The 23,491-nt window shown below is 48.1% G+C and overlaps 1 protein-coding gene and 2 long non-coding RNA genes across 5 annotated transcripts; 2 read left to right on the forward strand and 1 right to left on the reverse strand.

Moving 5' to 3' along the window:
• Positions 1 to 1,299: 1,299 nt before the first annotated feature.
• Positions 1,300 to 21,594, reverse strand: CNOT6L (CCR4-NOT transcription complex subunit 6 like). 3 transcript variants are annotated; one of them, XM_032685577.1, is made up of 12 exons: positions 21,572 to 21,594; positions 8,911 to 9,032; positions 8,512 to 8,698; positions 7,938 to 8,023; positions 7,697 to 7,786; positions 6,853 to 6,921; positions 6,398 to 6,555; positions 5,681 to 5,835; positions 5,255 to 5,406; positions 4,326 to 4,550; positions 3,660 to 3,862; positions 1,300 to 3,411 (listed from the first exon to the last, which is right to left on the reverse strand). In XM_032685577.1, exons 2-12 carry the CDS (start codon positions 9,020 to 9,022, stop codon positions 3,199 to 3,201), a joined length of 1,650 nt encoding a protein of 549 aa, XP_032541468.1. In that variant the 5' UTR covers positions 9,023 to 9,032; positions 21,572 to 21,594; the 3' UTR covers positions 1,300 to 3,198. The 3 variants fall into 3 exon arrangements, with proteins under 3 accessions (XP_032541468.1, XP_032541467.1, XP_032541469.1); XM_032685576.1 differs by lacking the exon at positions 21,572 to 21,594 and adding an exon at positions 18,944 to 19,207; XM_032685578.1 differs by lacking the exon at positions 21,572 to 21,594 and having other exon boundaries at positions 8,512 to 8,694; positions 8,911 to 8,976.
• On the forward strand, positions 15,884 to 20,074 carry LOC116785736. Its single transcript, XR_004356688.1, has 4 exons — positions 15,884 to 16,039; positions 17,116 to 17,269; positions 17,969 to 18,021; positions 18,719 to 20,074. It is a non-coding gene; the product is annotated as an uncharacterized LOC116785736 (long non-coding RNA).
• A 206-nt stretch (positions 21,595 to 21,800) lies between the features above and the next one.
• On the forward strand, positions 21,801 to 23,103 carry LOC116785703. Its single transcript, XR_004356639.1, has 2 exons — positions 21,801 to 22,202; positions 22,478 to 23,103. It is a non-coding gene; the product is annotated as an uncharacterized LOC116785703 (long non-coding RNA).
• Positions 23,104 to 23,491: the final 388 nt, after the last annotated feature.

Here is a 23,491-nt window from a genome sequence, read left to right on the forward strand (position 1 = left end):
CCTCCATGGTGACCAAGCAGGACAAGGACCTGCTGCTCTGTGATGCTGATTTTAGCTGAACTACCTCCTGCTGCTCCTATGTCCCAGCGTGTCAGGTAAGGATGTCCTTGAGTCCTTAAAGTCTTTCCCTAAATCACCTTCTGAATTAACTCTGAATTTCCACACCACTTTCTCCCTGACCAAAACCAACTCCAGATTAGAAAAGGGATCCAAACCTTGGAGGTCTCAATTTCTCACTCACGATTTGTAGCCGACATCTCCCCAGCCTGGGTGTGGAAAGCTGGTCTCCAAAAGCCCAATATTTGGGATTAAGTGGGAGCTGCAGATGCTCACCACCTTTGAAAAGTGAAGCTTGAGAGGGTGAACATGGATTTAGGAGTTGGGAAGGTGGGAGCCCATCAGCTCTCCCAGTGTTACCTGAACGCTGGAGATGACGGTGAAGCTGCCTTCTGGAAACAGGAAGAGCCCAAGATTTTGGATTACTAGTCCATAAAACACAGAACAGCTGGGACACTAGGGAAGGAAAGGTTATCTGGGACCCCACTAGGCCATACCTGGAGAAGGAAAGGTGGTCTGAGACCTCACTGGGCCATCCCTGACTGCTCACACTTGTTCCCGCTCCTTAGAGTGAAAGAAGGAAACAAAAATATTCAGCTGCATTGTACAAAATTCTCTTTTTTTATATATATATATATATATATATGTATATATTTACACACACAAAACCCCCATATGGAACAGATTTACCAGGCTGAGTTTTAAAAAGTTGCTTGTAGAAGGGTGTTGGATTTTGTTTTCTCTGCTTGCTTTAGGCAGTGCTGTCGCTTGGAAGTGGACACCAGGCACCGTGTTTTGGAAAGGAAGGAGCAGGGAAAGGCTTGGAGCCTTTTCTCCAGATATTGGCTGCGACATGCTGGGAATTGAGGAGCGGTGATGGAGAGAACAGCTGGGAAAAAAGCACCATCCCCTCACTGCTCCTGCTGGGAAGGGAAAACAGAAGGGAGCTGGACAGGAGAAAGGCAGGTAAACATGTGCATTGACTGAAACATAAACAAGATTTTTTTTTTTTGTGCAGTGTCTGTTAAAAAAACATTTCTGCGTTAAAAACCACACGGTGTGATGGGTGTTGGGAAGTGCATTTGGCAGCAGAGAAAATCCAATGGAACACCTTCCCGCAACGGAATACTTCCACCTTTAGAAACCAAAGGAAAATCCAACTCGAGCAGCTCACGTTTGCCAGGGTTTGGGGTTTTTTCCATCCCCGTCCTCTCCCACCCTGATTATTACAAAACATTGGTGTTGGGTTTGTGTTTTTATTACTAAACTCCTCTGCAGTTCATAGACAACCATGGGTGACCTGGAAATTCCATTTTATACAAACAGCTCAAAAAAATACTGGGAGTGAAGTATGGTGGGAAACACTGCTCACGTTGGGAGTTACCGTGCGTGGAGGAACAGGAGGAGCAGGTCAGTGCACACCTCCAGAGAAAAGCAACCCCCTCCTTCCCAAAAAAAAACATACAGCAGCTGGTTACGGAAAGGTAATGTCCACAGAATTAAGTTTTTCATGCTATTCTACTTTCCAGTACTCTCAACAAATCCATGTGCCATAGCCAGGTGGGGAAGGCTGAGGTATATTCAGAGATACCTGCACCCGGAGGAAAATCAATCTGTAAAGGGCCTTTTTTTTTTTTTTGGCTTTTTGGTTTTGGGGTTGTTTGTTTTTTTTTTTGCACAAATCAGGTGCCGCACAGGAATTTTCCTCAGCTCCCATTGCTTCCAATTGATCACAGACCACTAATGATGCCTCCATTTTTTTAGGCACTTCTTTTCCAAGGGAAAAGTTGTCATTTTGTTGAACCCATTTTTGCATTCTGGCCCACCCACCCCCCCTCCCCAACCTCCAACCAGAGTCAGGGAACAGTTTCTCCTCTAAGTCCAATTGGGGTCTTTTTTTCCCCCTATGGATAATATCCACAACAAAGGAAATGTTTAATTAAAGAGAAACAGCCTGACTTGGCAGTTTTGCAAGACAGAAGGTGGCTCCTTAGTATTGAAAACTAATTTCACAATTTAAATTGGACTTTTTTTTTTAAAGTATACGAATGAGACATAAATATAGGCTTATCAATCTGCTTAAAAATTTCATTCACATCATGGAAAATGTTTTTCATTTATTAAAAATATCACATTTGGAGACTAGAAACAGTAAAGTGCATGAAAAGTTTCAAATAGAAATTCAAGAAAATCTTATAGCAGCAAAAAAGCAGAATAAAGAAAAACTTAAAAACACAGACACGACCTTTTCCTATCACTGTGCCTTTTTTTTTTTTTTTAAACATTAAGCAGCCAAACAGGTTTGTGTTTTGTTTTGTTTTTTTTTCAGAAAATTGCATCATGTTTAATGCCTCTTCAGGCACAAGGTTTTGAACTGGCCACCCAGAGCATTAAAAGGAAGGAAAAAAGGATTTCCAACACATCCAAAGAGCATTAACAGTTGGGAAGGAACCAGCAGCTTTTTAATTCAACCCTGACCGACAACAGCTCCCAAATAAATTGGCATCAGGAGGATTTAGAGCTCGAATTTGATCACAGATATTTGGCTATCTTTGGTTTTCTGATAGTAGTGAGACAAGGGGCAGGGCCACGCTGCCAATCATTTATAGTCATGTATCAAGTGCTTCACTAATGTGCAAATTTTATGTTGGATGCAGAGTTCAGTCTCCGTTTTGGGTTCAAACAAACAGTATTTCTAATATTCTTCCTACAAAACAAGCATCTCTAGTTTTGCTTTTTTTTGTCTTAAAAGGTTGGCTCATTTCGCCACGTTCTGGAAAAAAGCATTACCTTGAAATATGTTAAATGCCAAGTTATTAATCTCATTTGTCCGTTTAGAAGTGCAGCTTCCTACTGAAAAGAAAAAGCCAGTTTAAAATAAAATAAAAAAAAACCCCAAACAACCCAAAACAAAAAATTAAATTAAAAACCTGGAAAGGGGAATAATACTTTGGTTCCAGCCCTAGTGCCAAATGATACCAATATGCACCAAAATGTGCAAAAATCTCATATCAAACACATAAGGGAAAGGAGCTCGAAGCAGCAGCTTAAGGTTGGCCATACTTCACTCCTATATACTTGGATTTACAACTGTACAGGTCCGTGGGAACAGGTCCGTGCCCTTCCAGGGGCAGGGCTGCACTACCTCCGGCTCGGGAGGTGCACCCCGTTGACGAGAGGCAGGAGCGGAGGGTGGAGTTCCAGCTGGGTGAGCAGGGAGAAGTGGTCGGAGGGGATGTGGGGGTGTGGGCACCCAGTGATGTTGTTGTCCACCAGCCACTGAGGGTCCAAAGGCCCCAGGACTCCGAGCACGTTCATGTGGGTGTTGGAGTAGAAAATGTAGTCAATCACACCCTGCGGAGAGAGCGAGAGACACCGGCGTGAGAACGGGGACCGGCGAGAGGCACCGCCCTGGGACTGAGGTAAGACATCCATTCCCATTAAACCACTGGCCACAGCCAGGCTGGAAGCTCAAAAATTCCAGGAAACCATAAAGCTGCGAGCGGCAGGAACAGCACGAGTAGGAAGCGGCAACGAAGCGCTTACAGGGGCCGAGGGACAGACACCCAAGGGTCAGGGAATTAGGACAAATCGCCGCTTACTTTGAAATCAAAAGTGTAATTGGTGTAAGGCATCAAGTTGTTCTCGTAGGCGCTCTTGAGCTGGAAGCCGTGCGTGATCCTGCCTTCGGAAGCTCCGTTCTTCCCGTTCCCGCTGAAGTTCATGAGACACTCGTTGTAACGCAGCTCCTTGAAGTCCTTGTGGTTGTCGGCCACTATGCCGTTGCTTAAGTATTCCACTACACCTGTTGGCAAGGGGATTTAGGGACACAGGACTCAGGGAATGTTGGCCTCAGAGTTAAAAACCAAAACACCATTAAGACATGCCAGGAGATTGGAAAAGATGTTAACTAGCAAAGCAAAGCCCTCTCCTTAGGAAGTTTTTATCAGGAACTCGCATGTTTCCTTCTTCTTATTGCTGCTCCAGGCACGGGGATTTATTTAATGATTTATTTAAGATCTATTTGTGCTTCCCTACACTTTTGTAGGTACTACCAGCTTTCCTGGAGCACAGAGCTGACTACAGAAAGCAGGTGACTCAACCAGAGGACTCACAGTCTCTCCATTCAGATTCCAAAGACAGCTGTTCCTAGGGGAGCTTTCATCCACACCTCCCCAGGGAAGTGGAAACCGCCCCGTCACCCTCAAGAGGAAAACGAGGATTCAAACGCTCTAAAAAGGCAAGTTAAAAATGAAGGTGAGTGTTACCTGAATCAGGCAGGGAGTTGAGATCCGCACACAGCACCAGAGGGATGGAGTTCAGATCTGCTGTCGGGCTGCTGGGCCTGCTCGAGGCTTTCTCCAGGATGTTTTTCAGTTCCGAGACAAACATCATGGTCTGGATGAGTTTCACATCTGAGTATTCGGGGTCCCAGTGCATGTGGGCATTGGCCACGATGAGCAGCTGCTTGTCCACGTGAAGCGATTTCATACCTGGACAGACAGGTACAGTTCTGGCAGTGAAAGGTTGCTCCCACCTGTTAATCCTCGGGGTGTAGCTACTCAGGGCTCAGTGTCAGACACGCCATCAGATGGATGTGTTTTCATTGCTCAGACCTGCTGATATGCCTGCACAATGTACCTGGGTGCGAAACACTGTCGCTGTTTTTACTGTTTACCTGAGCTGCAAGGTGGGGCACAAAGTCCCAGGCAGCTCCTTCCAGGCCTGGAATTTAGCTGTTCTCTTCCTTTGAAGCCATCAAACCCCAGCCACGCAGACAGAGCAGGGTGGCAATTTTACCTATGTTGGAATTGTCTGCTGCATCTTGATCAAACTTAATGAAAATGTGACAGTCAGTCAATCAAGAGGCAGGAAAAGATACCTGATAATCTCCTTCTTCCACATCAGTATGTTAGCACTGACATCTAATTACTGGGGGAGGGTGGAAGGAGTCAATCAAGGGGAGAAAAAAGAGGGTTGAAAATAGAAGCTGAACATTATTGTCAACCACCGGTAAGAGCAAACGTACGTAAATACAGTGGCCTTGGGAAAGCTGAGTTGTTCAAGCAGAATTTAACACAGTAAGGAGGGACAAAAGCTCGGGAATAGTATTCTAGGAGATGGATTTACTAGAAATAACTCGTGCCTTTCCGTGGGACTGAGTAACCACTGGAAACACCACCACGGCCGTACTCACTTGCTCCAAATAATTCCTTGTGCACCTCCAGCACCACGGCGACTCCGATGTTGTCCTTGGTCATCACTCTGTTCAACATGGCTTCCGAACCTTCCGAGTTGGCCATGGCCACCTGGTTGAACTCCACCGTGTGCTTCTGCACCAGCGTGAACCTGAGCCAACACAGGGAACCACCTGTCAGCAGGGCTGACCCACAGCCCCCCGTGGTGCCACTGTGTGAAAACCATCACTTGCCTGTTCTCACAGCCCTCCCTCCGTCCCAAACCGCTCAAGCCCTCTCTAGACGTGACCCGAAAGGTGTATTTTTGCTTCCGGAAACAGCGAAAACTCCCAAAGGGAGCTCAGGCTTTGGGAGACTTCATCCTAATCACTGAGAACTGTTCTGAGGTTTGAACTGTTTTTAAAAAGCTGCTCCTGGCCCCTTACTTTTCAGTTTTGAAGAATATGGCGCAGCCATCCACATGCTTTTTCTCCTGCTCGGACATGATTTTGGCACGTGACTTCGGAGAAAAGAATCCGTCGTATCCCCGTTCCTTCAAGGCTGGCAGAAAAAGGGTGAAGTATTGCTCCGTTTCCACTTCCTGGAATTGAACACAAACACCTCAGGCTGAGAAGTGAAGGGGAACCCTTCCACGTGCCTGCCTTGGCTTGCGGTCAGGAGCTCCCACCGGAGCGAAGAGCTGCTGTTTGCACAAGCCGTGTCACTCCCTACACTGGGAGTGCTTCCTGCTGGGAACTCATCTGCATCCCTGGACGGCCTGGGATCCCTCCCAAAGGTGAAGTGACAGGTGTATTTGGAATAGCAGGAGATTACACCTGGTATTTTTGACACTGGAACGCAGGTACCGTCCTGGGTTAACACTTGGGAGAGGCTGACAGATATCCAGGGATTGATATTTCACCTGGGAGCCCTTTGGCACAACGGTCTCTCACTGCTCTGGAACAAGACCTTCTCTTTGTGGTAACATTTGGGCTCCCAGAGGATTTCAGAGGTTGATCCCACAAGCACAGAGCTTGTATGGGGAAGCCCTGGAATCTGGTATCCAGCAGGTGACTATGGTGTTCTCAAGGGAACATTTAATTCTAAAGGTGGGGGTTCATGTTTTCTGCTGCTGATGGAAAATGCAGTTATTTTCCAGTTACCTGAAGACTAATGATATCTGCATCACAGTTGACTATTTCTTCCATGATTCCCTTTTTCCTGTACTCCCAGTTGAGTGCCCAGGATGGGCAGTAGCCATAGAGCTGCCGGGTGGCGTATTTATCACACAACACATTGTAACACATAACTGTAAATGAAGCTGGAGGGAAAGGAAGAAAGGAAGGGAAAGGTTATCGACCTCTGAAAATTACAATTATGAACTCTTTTGCTTGGGCAACAGTGGCTGGAAGAGTTATGGCAAAGCCTAACGCAGAAAAGAAATAGCAGCATCCCAGTCAAATGACAAAAATTGTATTTACAGCACAGCCATACGTTAATTGTTCCAGCACAAATGAACACAAATTGCTGTTTTCACTCTGATCCAGGAAAATGAAGCCCAAGGCAAGTTTTTCAGTGTGGTGTTGTGTGAGCACAGGGGTAAGAACCATAGAGTTACCTGAGGGCAGAATTTGGTCTCGTTCTTTTAAAGTAATCCATGGCCTTGGAGGCAGCTGCTCTGGATGAACTACAAAAAAAAATTAAACCAGTGATTAATTCAGGGTTTCTGTTTCTAAGCTGTAATTTCTAAGTCAAAATGGTGACTGAACAACAATGTGCTTTGTACCCCCAACTCCCTGAGTCTTTTTATGCTCCAGGGGAGGCAAAAATCGTTTAAATGACTCTAGTAAGAGAAAAATTGTCAGTTGTAAGATTCATGACTGGTATTGTCTCTTGTTTTCAGATTTAGAAGCACCGCCGAAATACTCCTGCACCTTGAACAATCTGCTTAAGAAGGAGGGGTAAATCCTGGTGTGCTTCAGACATCCCTTCTCCAAGAACCTTGCCCTATATCCATCATCCCTGCAGTTGGGGGACATCAAGTGGCAAAGCAGAAGGCCCAGTCACAGAACCAGAAAGCAGGATTTAAGTCAGGTACTGGATGTTCTTAATGGCTTTGGTGTTTCTCAATCTAAATTTGACATTCTGTGTGCATTCAGATGATCATTTTTAGTGGGAACTACCAAAATGGCTTCAGCAAAGAAAACTTTGCACTTGGTTGGGTAACTGAAGGGTTTCAAGCAGAAACCAGTGGGAACAGCTGGCTGTAACATGGGAGAAGCTCAGAAAATCCATGCCAGCCTCTTGCAGGGTGTGTGAGGGTGTGTTTGTGGGCATGACTGGAGCCAAGTGACAAAAATGCTAAAGCAGGTAGGAAATACCACAGTGAATCAGAATCTTGTTTTAGCAGCAAACTCTACTTTTAAACCCTCCCTTGTCCACCAGATCTGTAGAGGCTGTACCTGCTAGATTGTCAAGCATGTAGTTCAGTAGCTTTCGGGTTCCGTCTGGATCCTGGTAGAGGCTGAGAATATCTTGGGATAAAGGATTGCCTGCCAACAGCAGAAAACAGCAGTGGGCTGATGAGTTTAATATCTCACAAAAACTGTCAAAAAGCCTTGAGGTGACAGGCAAAGCTTTTGAGCCCAGACCCCTCAGGAATTCCTGAGTCCTTGTAGGATTATGGAACTGGAAGGAGCTCACCTTTCAAACCCAGGGTTTGTAGCTGGAAGAGCCGTCCAAGTTCATAAGGCAAAACCCGTAACAGATTGTTATTTAAAAGCAATTCCCTGCAGCAAATGCAAAAACACTTTGGGTGAGTATCACTGCAGAAGAAAACTCCTGATGCACCGTACGCTGCTCATCTTCAAAGAGGACATTTTTCACCCTGAATTTATTATGGAAAGACATGCCAATCTTCCTGTGTCAAAGCACAAGGGAAATACACTCGTTAGGGGGAAAAAAAAAAGCCACAAAACCTCCAAAACACAAAATGAAACCAGGGAGAATTTAAACAGCAGGCAATCACCAAGCCTCAAAGAATGTTTCAGAGCAGAAGACTTACAGTGATACAGAAGACTTACAGCTTACAGTGATGTATCAGTGATCAGAAAAGAAGGGCAGTGAACCCAAAAGTAATTACTAGAACTGAAGCTCCGCACCAATCTGGAATTTTTCAGGATTGTTTGGAACACGAGAACAGAAAGCAAACTGAAATTCTCGCTCCCGATCCCACGATACAAAATTTTGAGAGGTCAACCAGAATAACTCCTCTCACCTGAGAGACACCATGTTTCCTAGTTCTGCTGGTAAACTTCTGAGTTTGTTGGATGACAGATCCAGGTAAACCAGATTGTGGAGCTTGGCAATATCAGGTGGAATGCGAGTAAGATTGTTGTCATTGAGGTGCAGAGCCGTCAGGTGCGTCAGCGACCAGAGCGACGAACTTAAGCTCCGCACTCTGCCTGGAAGAGAAGAGCAAGGAACCACCCCTTCACTCCGGAACCGTCGGATACAAACTGCAGGGGATGTCAGAATGATGAGATTTCCAGTGTGGAAGTCCAGTGCCCCTCCTCCTCCCCCAGAAAAACCACGTTCACAACAGGATCCCCTGTCTGGAAGCGTCTGGTGTGATCTGGGGCAGCAACAACCGGAACTCAAACCCAAACCAACTCACCTGAGATTTCCAACTCAGCCCAGTGTGACTTCTTCCCGTTGGCTACCTCTTCTGCTGACATGATGGTGTAAATTCTGCGAGGATCTGGAGGATCATATTTTTCCTTTGGCATCCCTGTTAGTCTGAAAGACCACCACAAGCGTTACCATCTGCCACTCGACAGCGCTCCTTCATTGCCCTTCCCCGGGGACACTCGGCAATAACACGTCCTGGAGTTCGTGTCTCGTGTTTGTTAGCTCCATTTTCCCATTAACTATCCAGCTTTTCTCTTTTGGGCTTCTTCGTGTTTGGGATCAGCCAAGACCCTTCCACTCCTAATGACCCAGGAGCTCAGGTAAAGTTCTTGTTAGTTCTGGGCACGTGGGGCTCCAGCCCAGTGCAAAATATGAATATCAGATGCACTCATGTCCTAAGGGCACACCAAATTCATCTCATCTCATTGTCCTGACTCTAGTCAGAAGGGAGCTCCAATGTGCCATTCAAAAATATCAGGAGAGATTTTCCTCCATACCTCCCCAGACCGTTGTGCTGAGCAGGACTGGGTGTGTTTGGTTATAAAGCACAAGGTCAGGTGAGTTTGCTGTTTCCTGGTCTTTTCTTCCACAGACACACAAAATCCACAAGCCTCAATTTTACACCAATCCAAAGCAGCTGCTCCACAGGATGCAGCTTTTCCCCCACACTTCTCCTACAACTGGCTGCAATAGCTGTGAAGCTCTTAAAACAGCTACATTTGAGGAAACAAGCTGAGGTTTTTTTCAGCAAGTCCAACTAAAAGAGACATCCCACAGACCCTTTACGAGCGTGCAGCACTGCAGTTTCTTCCAGCTGAGGCAGACGGCATCGCACGGCAGCGGGAGCTGGCAGGGCTGTCCCCTGAGAAGGGTCTCAGTTACAGGGCTGCTGCTTCCTTCCCGAATGCCCAGGGAAATTCCAGGGGCAAATGCGAGCCCCACATCTAATTATAGCCCCCTGCTATTTCCAGGTGAAGTCACACGGCGAGGAGAGCCACGGGATAAGAGGATTCTGCGCTCACACTGCCTGGAGCGGGGCCGTGAATGAACGGGTTACTTAAGGACAAGGGATCAGACCTGAAATCCTTCCCTCCTCGTCCCAGAACCCCAAAATCAAACAACACAAACAGGCCTTTCCCAACACGAACAGGCCGTGCCTTGGGAGTGCTAAATCTCTGGTGCTTGGGTTTTGCTGGATTTATCTTCACTCTTCAACAAGTGCATGTGCAGAAGTGAGGAGCACTTGAACAGATTTCTAAGGGGAAACACAAAAGCTCTTAAGGGGAAAATGGAGCAGAAAGCCAGCAAAGGGTTTATGGCAGAAGGGAGCTTTTACAATCTCTACGTCCTAATCATCAAACATTTGAACTGATCCAGGTGGGTCTTTGTTTTGCTGTTTAATCTGTCATACTCAAAACAATCTGTACTTTAGCACATTTGGACTCAGGGCATGGCAAACTTTGCTGTCCAGCTCCCAGGATTTGGGCAAGTGCTGCGTGGCAGAAGTCCCTAAAGCCACGGTGGTGAGACCATCTGAGTCACCCCATGCTCATGCACAGCAGCCCAGAGATGACCACTGCCCAGGTGACACCATCCGAAAGCTCCGGGACTGCAGTTTCCTCCCTGGCAGGGCACCCAATTAAATTATGTTGAAGTATCACTCATTAAGACAAGTGCTCTGCCAATTCAGAGTGATTTGTGGCTGTCAGAGGCCTTCCAAAGAAATGAGCCCTGAGCTGTGAGGCAAAGACACGCACATTTTTCAGCTGTTACTCACTTTTATATGGCTTTGAAATCGCAGTGAGTCAAACAGGCAGCAGTGTCATTGCCACAGTTACAGAAAAGGGAAAACAAACCTAAATCAAATATACTTTTTTTTTTCCCTTCTACATAACAGCAACATTGAGCAAGACTTGAAAGCCACTATGTGTATTTCTTTTTTAGGCAAAAAACCGAATTTTGCCTCGTTCCCATCTCCCACCCTGCTTGTCCTGGAACTAAAACAATATCCAGAAATCCCAGCCTGCTTTTGCTCAGTCTTCAGGGAGCTACACTGAGTTCCCTGAATCAGTTAATCCCAAAATCAGATGTGCATGAGAGCAAATTTTCGCTGGCTTTTCTTCTAAAGGCTCGCCTTGGAAAACTTCAGACTTCTAAAACCCGCTCTCTGCTACAGATCTAGTCATGTAAACGTATAGTGTGACCCCGATTTTGTGTAAATCAAACACAAAATCTCTTCCTGATTTTGTGTAAATTAAAGAAAACCTGAAGTTGACAACATCAGTGCATTAGTAAGAACAATATTTAAGCTCTGGGGGTTCCTAACATAAGTCTTTGGGTCCAAGTCCATCCCCAAAAACCTGAAGCTCGCTGGCAGAGCAGGATTACTAAGTGTGGTCCCAGGTGAGCTTAAGCAGCCCTATCTTAGGTTTATATAAGAAGGGCCAGAGGCAGGTCCTGGGTTTGCCAGCAGTAGGCCTGTGCCTGCCTTTTTTTTTTTTTTTTTGACTTCTGTGTTTTTATGCTGTTTTACTGACTGCTTTTTTGTGTATGGCCCATGCTGACGATCATTTAAAGCCTGAAAAAAAAAAAAGGCATAATGGAACAGTACTGAAGGTGTGGAGCGTCAGAGAAGAAAGGCTGAGCTGCGAGGCTGCACCACAGGCTTTTAATCTGAAGGTATGTTTTCCTGGGCAACAAACAACAGGAGCTTCTGGGTTTCAGACAAGCAGTCCCTTCCCCAGGGAGGGTAGAGGATGCATTTCTTAAATTACAGTGACTACAACACGTTTTGTTTAAGCTCTTTCGTACCTCAATGCATAAATGAATTGCCTGTCTCTAACCAGGAAGCAAATGGAAAAGAGCTGTGGCTGCATCTCCCTGCAGCCCTGCGCTCATGGATGTCTGGAACAACTCCAAACCCTCCCTCCAGCAGAGTGACATTCTTTGTGATCCTTTTTTTTTTTTTTTCCCCAGCCTCTGTATATGGATGAGTCAAAGTGCTGAAGCATTTTGAAAACTATGCAGCAGACAGCCCTGAATCACTCCTCCTTCCTCTGCACCGGCCAGCCCCTTCCACAGGGCGATCCCTGCCAGGAATCCGCGATCCCGCCGGCTGACGGGGCGGGAGCGTGCGTGTGTGTACACACGGGCACGTGTTGTTTAACGCTGGGAAGTCGGACTGGGAGCCGGAAAACATTTTTATCTGTTGATCTATGATCCGAATATCTGTTTACGTGTTTTGTAAGCAGGCCCGAAGGGCTGCAAAGGGAGGAGAGAAAGGCTCTTGTCTGCACTAAGCGTGCTCTGCTTTCAGGAGTGTGTGACAAAAGTCTCCCCATTCTGGCCTCCCTAAGGAGATGAGAAGCACAGCCAATACCCACTAATACAAAAACTGGCTTAAGTACTCGGGGGGGGGGGGGGGGGAAGGAAAACCAGGAAAATAAGGTGGTTTTTTTAAGGGTATGTTAGGGGGATTTTAAAAAACACTGGTAATAGCGAGGTATGTACAGATGTGTTAGCTTACGGTAAACTACTTTGTATATCCATATATATGGTATCTACTGTGCATATACCAGCAGGAAAATATTGGGGAGTGGGGAATTTTGATAGCCTTTTGCTTGGATCTGAGCTTTCTTTACGGTTCTTCCCTGCAGGAATGTGTGTCCAGCCACCTCTGTGTCTGCTGTCTCTACCAAGAGTCCATCGAGCACCCAGAGTGTACCATCCCAGGTAACTCTCTCTTTTCAGTTTCTTATTCCAAGTAACCTGTTTGGGAGCAAAGATTAGCAGGGAAACAAATAAAAATGTCCCTTCGTGGGTTTTAAACTAAAAAAAAACCCCAAAACAATTTTTGAGGAGATTTCAAACCACCTTAGAGGAAAGTATAATCAAAGTACATAAAGAGAGACTCCTTGGCCATGAGTAAGTGTCCTGCAAACAGGAAGAGAGTTAAACATCTTTGCAACTCTCAGGTTCAGCCTTTCAATTCCTTAACTTGAAACTTCTGGGGATCTCTGTACTGGTGCTGATAGGATGGAGAGCTGTTCCTCTCAGGTGTAACTGGTCAGGATGTTTGTGCTGGGAGGGAGAAGGGAACAGACTCAATCCTCTCTGGCACAGAGCACAGGGAAATAGAAGTTGCTGGTGGGAACAGGGACAGGTAAGAGGTAACCGTGAACGTGCAGCTGGCAGTAAATTCAGCAGTGGTGAGATCTCAGGGGGCTTCCTGCTGTCACTCCAACAAAGACCATAAAAGGCCAGAGAAACAGAGCAGCCATAGAAGCAAACCCTGGAGAAAACCAGCAAAAGCCAAGGGGAGGAGCGGGAAGGGAGGGAACGAGCTGTATTTGATTAATTCTAGAGCCAACTGGCACACACTTGATGGAAATGTTAATTGTCCTACTGACATATACCCACCAGTTATTCCCCCCTTTCCTCATCTCCTCTAAATGAAGCACAGACTCTTTTCTTAAATCACAGGTAACATAAGAATATCCAGGTTTCCACCCTTCCTCAGTGTCACACCCCCACTTACAAGAACAGCTGAACTATTTACTGCACGGCAATACTACATGGCATTATGTAGGGAATTTTTATTTCTCTACTTAGTTAACATTCAGTTTTCACTCCAAAAGAACAGTTTCTGCTCTGCTGGAAGTAGCCAGTTACCTCTCATTGTGTGCATGACAGCTCCTGAATATCTGCACCAAGTCACAGAGTGATACCTGCCTTTGTCTGCAGGTGCCTTTTATACTTTTATGCTTTCAGAGGAGCTCTTGGGGCTGGTTTACATGCAAACACAGGGCAGGTCACTCCCAAAAAGTAAGGCTCTGCTTAACAGAAATGCTGACAAGGGGCTATTATAGAGCAAGAAGAGTTTCAACAGCCAGCCTGTAAATAAATCTAATCAGAAGGCCCCAAAGGGCTGGTTTAAATAGTATATTTATTTATTTACGCGAGTATCTCGCAGTGTTCCAGAGAAATGACCCATTTGCAATGCTGCTCCAGCCCCTGGAGAGTGTTGGGCTTCTAATGAGATCCAGGACAGAGTGGCTTAAAGGATTAGGAACTGAAGTCACCGGGAGTGTGGGGAGGGAAGCAGCCAGTGCCGGATCAAGGCAAAAACGCTGTCCTGGGCTGTGGGCACGGGGCAGAGCTTAAAGCAGGTTTTCCTAGGACTGGTTTGACAGCCGTAGGACTGGGGAGATAGAAAAATCCCAGCAGCCAGAGCAGAGTAAGCTCCAAGTGCTGGGGTGTGTGAAAGTCCCTCGGAGCTGTGAGGGAAAGAGCTGCTTTATTGACAAGCCTGATCTGACAGCCATTCAGTCACCGCTCAGGAATGACAAAGACCCTGCTCAGGTTGCTGCCAGCCAACACCTTGTCTCATTCAACTCCTCGGGATCAATAACTGGAGAGGAGTCAGCTATCGACCTATTTTTTTGAGGGAAAACTCCACCGGAATCATGAATCAGTAAACGGGGAGCGGCCTTCTCAATGAACCTTTCTTTAAAATACAGCTGGAATCATCAATAACCTTTCATCCCTCAAAGAAAAGTTTGCGCTAGGAGAAAAGAAACGAGATTATTTCCACGGCCACGATGTTATCTTCCCCTTTCAGTGGGAGGCTGCCAGCACTTTCACAAAATAAGCAAAGCCCAGCAACACTTCAGCTACTCTCCCTCCACGATTGAGAGATAAGGCCCGGCTTATCACCCACAATCTGTTCTTCCCAGCAATAATTAACAGCCTGCCACCATAAAAACTCACTGCAGACAGCTTTAAAGTTACAAGGCCTGCCCTGTTCAGCCACAGGTAAGTTTGGATGAGTCAAGATTTTAAAAGAAAGGAGGACAAAGAAAAAAAAAAAAACCAAGGAAAAAGTACACACCAATAGTGGAAACTGTTTTGCAATCGTTGGCACAATAAATGAGCCCAGTTTGAACAGGCCACAGGATGCTGCCCCAGTGCTCAAAGTAGCTGGGCTTGTATGCTCAGGATAAGAGGGAAGGGATCTGTTTAAAACAAAGCAATTTATAGGCATAAACCCTGTTCTGCATAGGGTATATTTAAATGTACTTTGCTTTTTAAATCCAGGAAGTAAAAAAAAGCTTGTCTGATAGCCTGAGCAAAGCACATTATCTGGATATCGAAAGACACTTCAGCTGCTTCTGTATCTGATGATCCCAATCTTTCCCATGGGCATTTACACCATACTTAAACTTCCAGATAGAATCACAGACTGGTTTGGGCTCCAAGCCCTGTCCAAGCTGGCCTTGGACACTTCCAGGGATGGGGCAGACACAGCTTCTCTGGGCAACCTGTGCCAGAAGAGATGTTGAACTTGTGTGGGTTCCTCTGTTCGGCCACCCAAAGGGATTTCACCTAAAGCCAGGGAATAACTTTTTGGCAAGTTTTGCTGAAGTTTTTCAAGCAGGTTGGTTTTCTGATATTTCTCAATATGCTGGCATGTGAGAAGTTAATTTACAGAGTTCTCTGAAAGGAAGTTAAAGAAGAGAAATACAGTCCAACCCATCCTGCTTTAGAGAAATGGAGTGTAGAGCAAGAGCACAGACCCAGTGGTACGTGCAAGAGGCAGGTATGGATTCAGGAATGCTGAAGCCTTGTTGACAGCTTCAGGTTTTAAACCACATAATTTTCCAAGTAGAAAATGCTTGTGAGTTATACTCATCTCCCCCATGTACACGTCCAGGGCTGTTTTGTCCAGACCTGCCACGAAATAAATGGCCAGTGATTTAAAACTGAACTATTCCACCTTTACCTGCCCAGGCAGTACCTGGCAGCAAGCAGAAAAACACCTCGCAGTTCAGCACAGGACTAGCCTCAAACCTCCTGGTCTCAAAATACTTAATAGATGTGCTTCTCTCACCCACTCAAAATATTCCTAATTTGTCTGGTGAACTCCACTCCCTCACAGGCTGTTGCTCGAGACTAAGGAGGAGAAGGAAGAGGCTCGTTGCACAGGTACAAACATGTGCCTGGAGACGGAACTGCTCCCAGTGGTAAAATGCAATTTGGCTGGAGGAAGAACTGCAAGCCAAGGGCCAGCTGACAATGGGAACCTGGCTCTTCCTGGCACCTGGGACTGTGTTCTGGTATGTGAGAAGTCATCTGGCCCCGCTCGCTCTCCTTTTGCTTTCTTAACTTTCCAAAACAAAAAGGGATTCAGAGGAAAGGCGTTCACAAGTGGAAATTTCGGCGGGGCGGGGAATTCATCCTGTGCTGGCTCCTTCCAGGGCCAGCTGGAAATCAGCGGGGCAGAAGAAAGAGAAATTGAGTTTTAAGCTATAGAGGAAGCAGGAGCGAGTTTGTTGGAACTCCTCTCAGTACTGCCCCGATGGGCCTTTTCCTGCCCGGTGCTGCGAGTTCCACGAGGCCAAGAAAATGTGGAAAGGAGTGTTTTCTTTTACCTGGAGAGGGCAGGGGCTGAGCAGTGCATTCCAATACGTGCTCCAACAAGGAGAGGGCGAAGCAGCTCTTTGGAAAGGCCAAGAGAGGCTGGCAGTTCCACAGGGCTGGCAGTGGTTCCTGTCTGTGCTAATCCCCATGGATGACTGGGTGACACCTTCAGATTTCCTTCTGAGAGTTTAAATTCCGCTCCAGCTCCCAGCCTGGAGCAGGGAGAAGAGCAAAGGATATTCCCCATGTGGAAAAAAGAAGAGCTAAACACCTGCAGAAGCAAGTCTTCAGCACTCTCTCTAAACTGTTCCTCAAGCCAAGCCAGAGCCTTTTGAGAGGGCCTTTAGATTGATTTCTTAGGAAGGGGAAAAAAAAAAAAGAAAGCAAAACTAATTTGTGATTAGAAGGCACAAAGATGTTCACTCAGATGGAAGCATTCCTGAAAAGCGAGGGGGAAACTACCCGAGCAATTCATTCAGCTGCCCTAGAGGGTAAACACTGAACTTGAGCACCATCCACAAATCCCGATTATTATTAACAGCTTGACCAAAAGCTTATGGTTTTTGCAGTTCTCTTTGTACTTGTGAAATCCGATGGACTGAAAAAAAAATCCGTTTGACACCAAAGCAAAGAGGGGGGTCCCTCTGCAGCCACACGAGGCTAAACATTCCTCCCTCTCCTGCACTTTGTGGAGCTGCCTCAGCCCAAGAATATTTTTTTGCTTTTACAAAAAGCATTTCAGATGTTTAATTGGCTCTTTACTTCCAGGCAGTTGGAAGCAGCAGTCTGGGGAGCTGCTGACTTGCAGCAGCAATCGTGGATGAAGGATCCTTAATCGGGAGCTTTGGTTCACATTCCCATTTCCAACACAGCCTCCAGAGACCACGGGTGTGTGCATAACTTGGGGAAGAGGAAAGGCTCCACAGGTAAGTCATAAATGCCATTAACCACTTACATCAGGAAATGCCAAAGCAGGGGTGGACACACACACAGCCTTATCTGCTCCTTGTTTACAGGTGCAGGTTACAAGCTGAAGTTAAACTACCCGTGTGCAAGACACCCGACAGCTCAGTGGGGCTCTGTCCCGTTCCCTGCTGCAGCTTCCAAAACCCCCCTGTTCACTCACTGCACCTGAGTTGTGGCTAAAACTGCTTGGACCTGATTCTTCTTCGCCTTGGAGCATTTTTCTGAGGGATGGTCTAACGCCTCCCCTTGAAAGGGATAAAATGTGTTTCCTGTAGGACACCATACAGTGTATTTCTGCCTATCTTTAATCCCATTTCAATGACCACATGTCAAACTGCTTTCTGGTGGTGTCTGAACACTCCTAAAGTTGCTTTTTGGGTGATGCCCAAGAAACTGCAAAGCTTTTTCTTCTAAGCAGGGCTCCAGAGAGATTTTTCTTCCACTGCTCTCTGTTATTCAGAGTAAGTTCAGCTTGGGTTGAGGGGTTTCTTTGGGGTGGGGTGGATGTTTTCTCTTGTTCTCAACTCTCCTTATACAAGCCTTTTATGACACAGAAGGAGAGCAGCAGAATTCCAGAACTATTGTCACCACCTAAAGCTCTTGATAAAGAAATATCCTAAAACGGTCTCTTTTTTTTTTTTTTTATTTTATCATTACAGGTGAGATGGAGAAGCTGCACAGCCAAATCACTGAAACCCAAAGAATTAATCAGGTGAAGTTACACTGTGAGCAGCACCCAAGCCTTGATTACAGCCTGTCATCAAGGGAACCACAGAACTTGGGACAAAAAAAAAATATTACAAGAGGCTTAGCATTTAATGCTCTAAAGTAGTAAATCCACAGCAAATCCTCCTGAATCTAAATATGCCTAAGACATATTTTAACTTATTTTTTAAAGTTTTCTCGAATGCCATCTTACACTCCCAAACTAAGCTCCACTGTTGCTTTTGCTTTCTCAGTAGTATGCAAATCGGGTTACATCCCATGCCTCGAGTGCCCTTTTGGCATCCCAAAAGCTCCTTCCAATAAACAGTAAGCAAGGCATTTATTTGGATTTATCTCCCTTTCTAAACTCAAGTAACCTGCAAGTGTCTTCTGATAATTTTTTAGAATTTTTGGGGGGCGGCTCAAAAAAGTTTGCTCAGAAATTATGCATGTTACAGACACATAATTTTACCCCTTAAAACCAGAATGACCTCCTGCAGGTTTTAGTAACAAAAAAAAAAAAAAAAGAAATACACCTCCCTACTTGTGCACATTGAGTCTGAACAAAAAAGTCAACAGCTGCTGTGATCTACCTAAATGTAAGTTTTAATTCTTGGTGGTTTAGATTTAAATTAAGTAGAGACTCACCCAGTGTGGAAATTAATTAATTTTTCTCCACTGGTGCCTTTTCATTTTCCTACCAGAGTCCACATGCACCTTGGGATCACCTTCTGGCTTATTTCTCCTAAGACTGGTGTGAAAGCTAAACTTGGTCAAAAGCCTGCCTGGGTTTTTGGCAAAACCAAGGGTGTTAATGGAAAACAACCCCAGTCCACATGGGAAGAAAATAATCCCAGTTTTAACATGAAATGGAAGTTTTACCAACGCCTCTGGAGCAAAAGAAAACAAGCAGCCGTAACATCACTTACTTCCACGAGAGAATTCCCACTGCAAACTGATGGAGCTCCTACAGATTCCGGATGGGAAGAGGAGAGCCACACAGAGCAAATACACCCGGAGCAGCCGTCCCTTCCCTTCCGAGCCAGGCAAATAAACACCTGACCACGCTACATCCCTGGAAACACGGTGCTCTACTGGCAGACAGGGAAAAACAGCCTTTAAAAAACGAAAACAAGCTCTATCAGTAAAAGTGCACTTCTGCAGATAAACTGCTCCTGCAGCTGGGACTTCTGCTGGCACAGCTCTGTCGGTCACGGGTCACACTCCGGCACCGCGCGCGCAGACAGAGCTGTGCCAGCAGAAGTTTGCCATGCAAACCTGGGGGGAAACTCGGGAGCCACTAACATGGATCTGCAAAGGCCTGTGTTTTTCCAACAGTCTGACGATGAGGAGCCTGTCTTACCCCTGGCACACGTGAATCTCTTGCTTCCAAGCACAGAAGAAAACTGGACTTCGCGCAGGAACACGGCAATACCTGTGAGCCATTTACACCGCACTTTATCCTTCAATTAAATACACAAACTGAGCGAGGAAGAGCCCCCCCCGTAGGAAAGGGAAGATAAAAGGGAATAAATTAAACTGTGCTGTACTTCAGCCCTTGGAGCAGCCCGCCCTCACTTTTAATAGTAAGAAGGGAGCAAAACTGAAAGTGTTTAACGGGATTTGTTTAGCAGGCAGCAGAGCACCGCGGAATTCCCACCGCTCCGTGAAACCCAACAGCTGAACTGTAACAGGACTTTTGGCATCTTCAAAAATCCCCGGAGGAGATTTAACGCCCGAGTTGGTGCTCAAGCAGAAGTTCTGTTTGGGTGAGTCCACACGATACTGCGGATCGTTATTCCAGAGCACGGAGCAGCGAGATGTCGGAAGCGCGCGCTGCCCATCTGCTCCGGAGAGAAATTATAAAATCAAGCTGGAAGTAACCTCCCACCACCCTCTGGGAGGGGAAGGAAAGCCACGGAGAAGGCTACGTCCAGGAAGTTGGGTCAGGCTGCGGCGCAAAGCAAACCTCAACCGTCCAGCACGTGGGAGAGGGATGTTTGGCAGCACAAATTTCCCCATTTTCCATGGGGAGAACACAGAAGTAAAGTCGCTGGCAGTCCCGCGTTTGTAGAGGCCGTGCTCCGCCTTCCTCAGAGCTTTCTGGCCCTCCAAAGCGGGACACAGCTTCTAGGAATTCCTTGGGTTGTGTCACGCTGTCGTTAGAAATAATGTACTATTTTTTTTCTTTTTAAAAGTAAACACACGAGCATCACTTTCATCATCAGTCATGTCTGCGCACCCTGAGTGACTTCAGGGTGGGGTGTTCTCCCCTCCAGGTTAGTTTTGGGTGGTGGGGCAGTGTCACAAAGAGGGGAGGGCAAGGGTATGAATTTAACTGTAGGAAATTCCCTGCTTAACCAAGGCCACCTAGAATCTTTATCAGCAGGCCGGCTCCTGAGAAGCTGCTCCTCCCCAAAACAAATACTCAGCCTATTCAAAGTTTCCAAAATGGCCCGATTAAAGCCACTGGTCTAAAGATTTCCAGAAGGTCAGACAAAAGCTGGTGGAGCAACTGAGCCCTTGGCCATGTTTACCACCGGCACTTCAGTTTAAAAACCAAATCCCAAACTGGGACAAAAACTCGGTGTTCAGGTGTGTTCTACTATTTGCAAGCACTGTGGCCTGGGCTGGCAGCACAGGTTTTATTGCAGGTGATGTTGCTGCCATCCTCCGCCTACGGGACTGCTGTGGACCACTGGGAAACCACTAGGAAAAGGTGGCGAGACCAGTGACCCTCACCACAAAGCACACTCTCACTCCACAAACATCCTTTGCCGAAAAACACCCTCACCAACCCGCTGGAGGGTCACCCACGGTGCCAGGCGAAGGTCCCATTATGGGACTTGGGCTAGCACGGAGGAAGCTGTGGCCAAATGCTTGTCCCACAGCCAAGCTTCACCCCATGCTTGGGTTCACCCCATGGCCGGGATTTGCCCCATGGCCAGGATTTGTCCCATGGCTGAGGTTCACCCCATTACTGGGGTTCACCCTGTGGCCGGGATCTGCCTCACGGCCGGGATTTGTCCCATGACCGAGGTTCACCCCACAGCCAGGATTCACACCACGGCTGGGATTCACCCCACGACTGGAATTTACCCCATGGCCGGGATTTGCCCCACGACTGGGATTCACCCCATGGCTGGGATTCGTCCCACGACTGGGATTTATCCCATGGCCACGATTCGCTCTAGGGCCAGGGTGTGCCCCATGACCGGGATTTACCCCACGTCCGGGATTCACCCCTCGGCCAGGGTTCACCCCACGGCAAGGATCTGCCCCATTATCCGTCCCACGGCCGGGATCTGCCTCACGGCCGGGACCGGTCCGCCGGCTGAGCTTCACCCCCCAGGGCCGGGACTCGCCCGCCGGCCGCGGCTCCCCCCACGGCCGCCCCCCGCAGCCCCGCGGCATCCCCGCCGGCCGCCCGGGGCTCGGCGGCAGCGCCAACCGCGGCCTCCGGGGCCGCGCCGCGGGGCCGATCCCGCTCCCCCCTCACGCGGTGCCGCCGGCGGGGCCCGACATGGCGGCGGGGCCGCTCCCGCTCCCCCGCTCACCTGCATGCGGCGCGGCGGGGCGGCGGGGCCGGCGGGGCGGCGGGGCGGGCACCCACGACATGCGGGCGGCGGCCCGCGGGCGGCGGGGACGGAGCCGCGGGGCCCGGGCGGCGACGGCGGCGGCGGCGGAGGCGAGCAGGAGGAGGAGGAGAACGAGGAGGAGGAGCGGCTGCGGCCGGGGAGCGGAGGGCGGAGGAGACGGGGGCGGGCGCAGGGAGGCGGCGGGCGGTGCCGAGGCCGCGGCGGGGGGGACGGTGGGCACTCGCGGGGCCGTGTCAGCGCGCACGGCCGGGCCTTGCCACCCCCCCCCGAGAGATCAGAGAGGCCTCTTCCCGGGCTTCACCCTTCGCTTTTATCCCCCCCCCCCTCCCGGCTTTCACAGCTGTCACCGGGCTGCGGCGCCCAAGGGGACGTGGCTTGGCTTGGCTTGGCGGGCCGCTCGCCCCCGGCGCTGCGAGAGGGAAGAGTCCACCTTTCCGAGGGGATTTGACATGTCCGCCTCGGTGCCAGACACCTTTGTTCCTCCGCAGGCGGCAGCTGCTCTGCTGGGAAGCGTGGTTTTGGCGCCCAGATTTCAGTGGCACGGCCCCCCCCCGTGAGTCCTGAGGGCGGCTGGAGCAGGGAAGAGCAGGTAAATGTCGCCCCGTCGTCTCCCGGACGCACCAGCAGCGCTTTGGGATGGACGCGAGGAAAAGATGGATTGGAAAATAAAATAAAAGCAGCACCCCGGCACGGGGAGGGATGTGGGTCTCTGTGTACCCAGGTGGGAAAGCAGTGGTGGAAAAGAAAAGCGTCAGGGAGGTAGGTGGAAGGAGGTGTCTGAGGGAGCAGCAGGTGGCTGGGGGGTCACAAAGGGGGACAAGAGATCAGCCCTGAGGACTTTTCATTGTAATTTTCTTTCTACAGCAGCTGCCTGGGCTCGTGCTGGACTCAAAAAAGTCAAGGATGCCTGGAGAGCAGGAAGTGCTTGTGTTGGTAGGAAACGGGCTTTGGAGCAAGTGCATAATTGGGAATGGGCGCACGATCACCGTGAGCTCATGTTTCTCTCGCAAAATCCACGATCCACAGCAGAGACTTTGTGTCTAACAAGCCAGGGGCTTGCAAGGGGATTCCAGAGTCATGGAGTTAAGACTGTGAAGGATTCAGGTCGTTACCTGCACGTTAAACAGTCTCCTGTTACATCTGCCACCACAGTGGGAGTCAAACATTGGGGAGTCCTAATGCCCAGCCGAAATAATTCCATTCCGCACCATATGTTTTAAACTCATGCTTTGTCATTTCTCACTGAGGCTTTTTAACGGAGGAGGGTTCCTTTTCCTTCTGTCACCCTCACAATTCCCCATCTCCATCCTTTCCCAGGATGCTGAGCATAGAGTTACATTGGACAAACATGGATCAGTTTTGTTGACTCATTTTGCAGAGCCACACATGTCTGATTTAAAAATTCTTAGACATGGATTGCTCAGGATCGGGATGTTTTTAGTCAAAAAAGTGCATCAGTGTTGAATAAAGGCCCCCCCCCTTAACCATTACAGTTTGTGGTATGTATCTGATAAGCTTAGGAGACAGTTAAACAAAGTCCTTGCAGGTGGATGCTGCTCCACGAGTGGAGCAGTGTGGATCAGACAACTCTTATCCCAATCCATTCGGAAGGGAAGAGGAGTGATGGCAGCCAGAAAGTACCATTCTGGAATTACACGGGGCTCGGAGCTCACACTATTAAGCGTTAACTAGATAATGTTCGCGTTAATTTGACAATGTTCACCCAAGCAGACGTGGTGGAACAGGTGGAAACGCGCCCATGTCAGCGGCTCTCCCTGCCCTCAGCCCTCATGAGCCGCCGCCATGTTGGTTCGGGGGCGGGAACACCAGTTTTGTTCGCGGCGCTATGACACAACCCCGAGATTGCCCCGAGACCCC

This window comes from Chiroxiphia lanceolata, chromosome 4 (assembly GCF_009829145.1).
Source record: "Chiroxiphia lanceolata isolate bChiLan1 chromosome 4, bChiLan1.pri, whole genome shotgun sequence".
Lineage (NCBI taxonomy): Eukaryota > Metazoa > Chordata > Aves > Passeriformes > Pipridae > Chiroxiphia > Chiroxiphia lanceolata.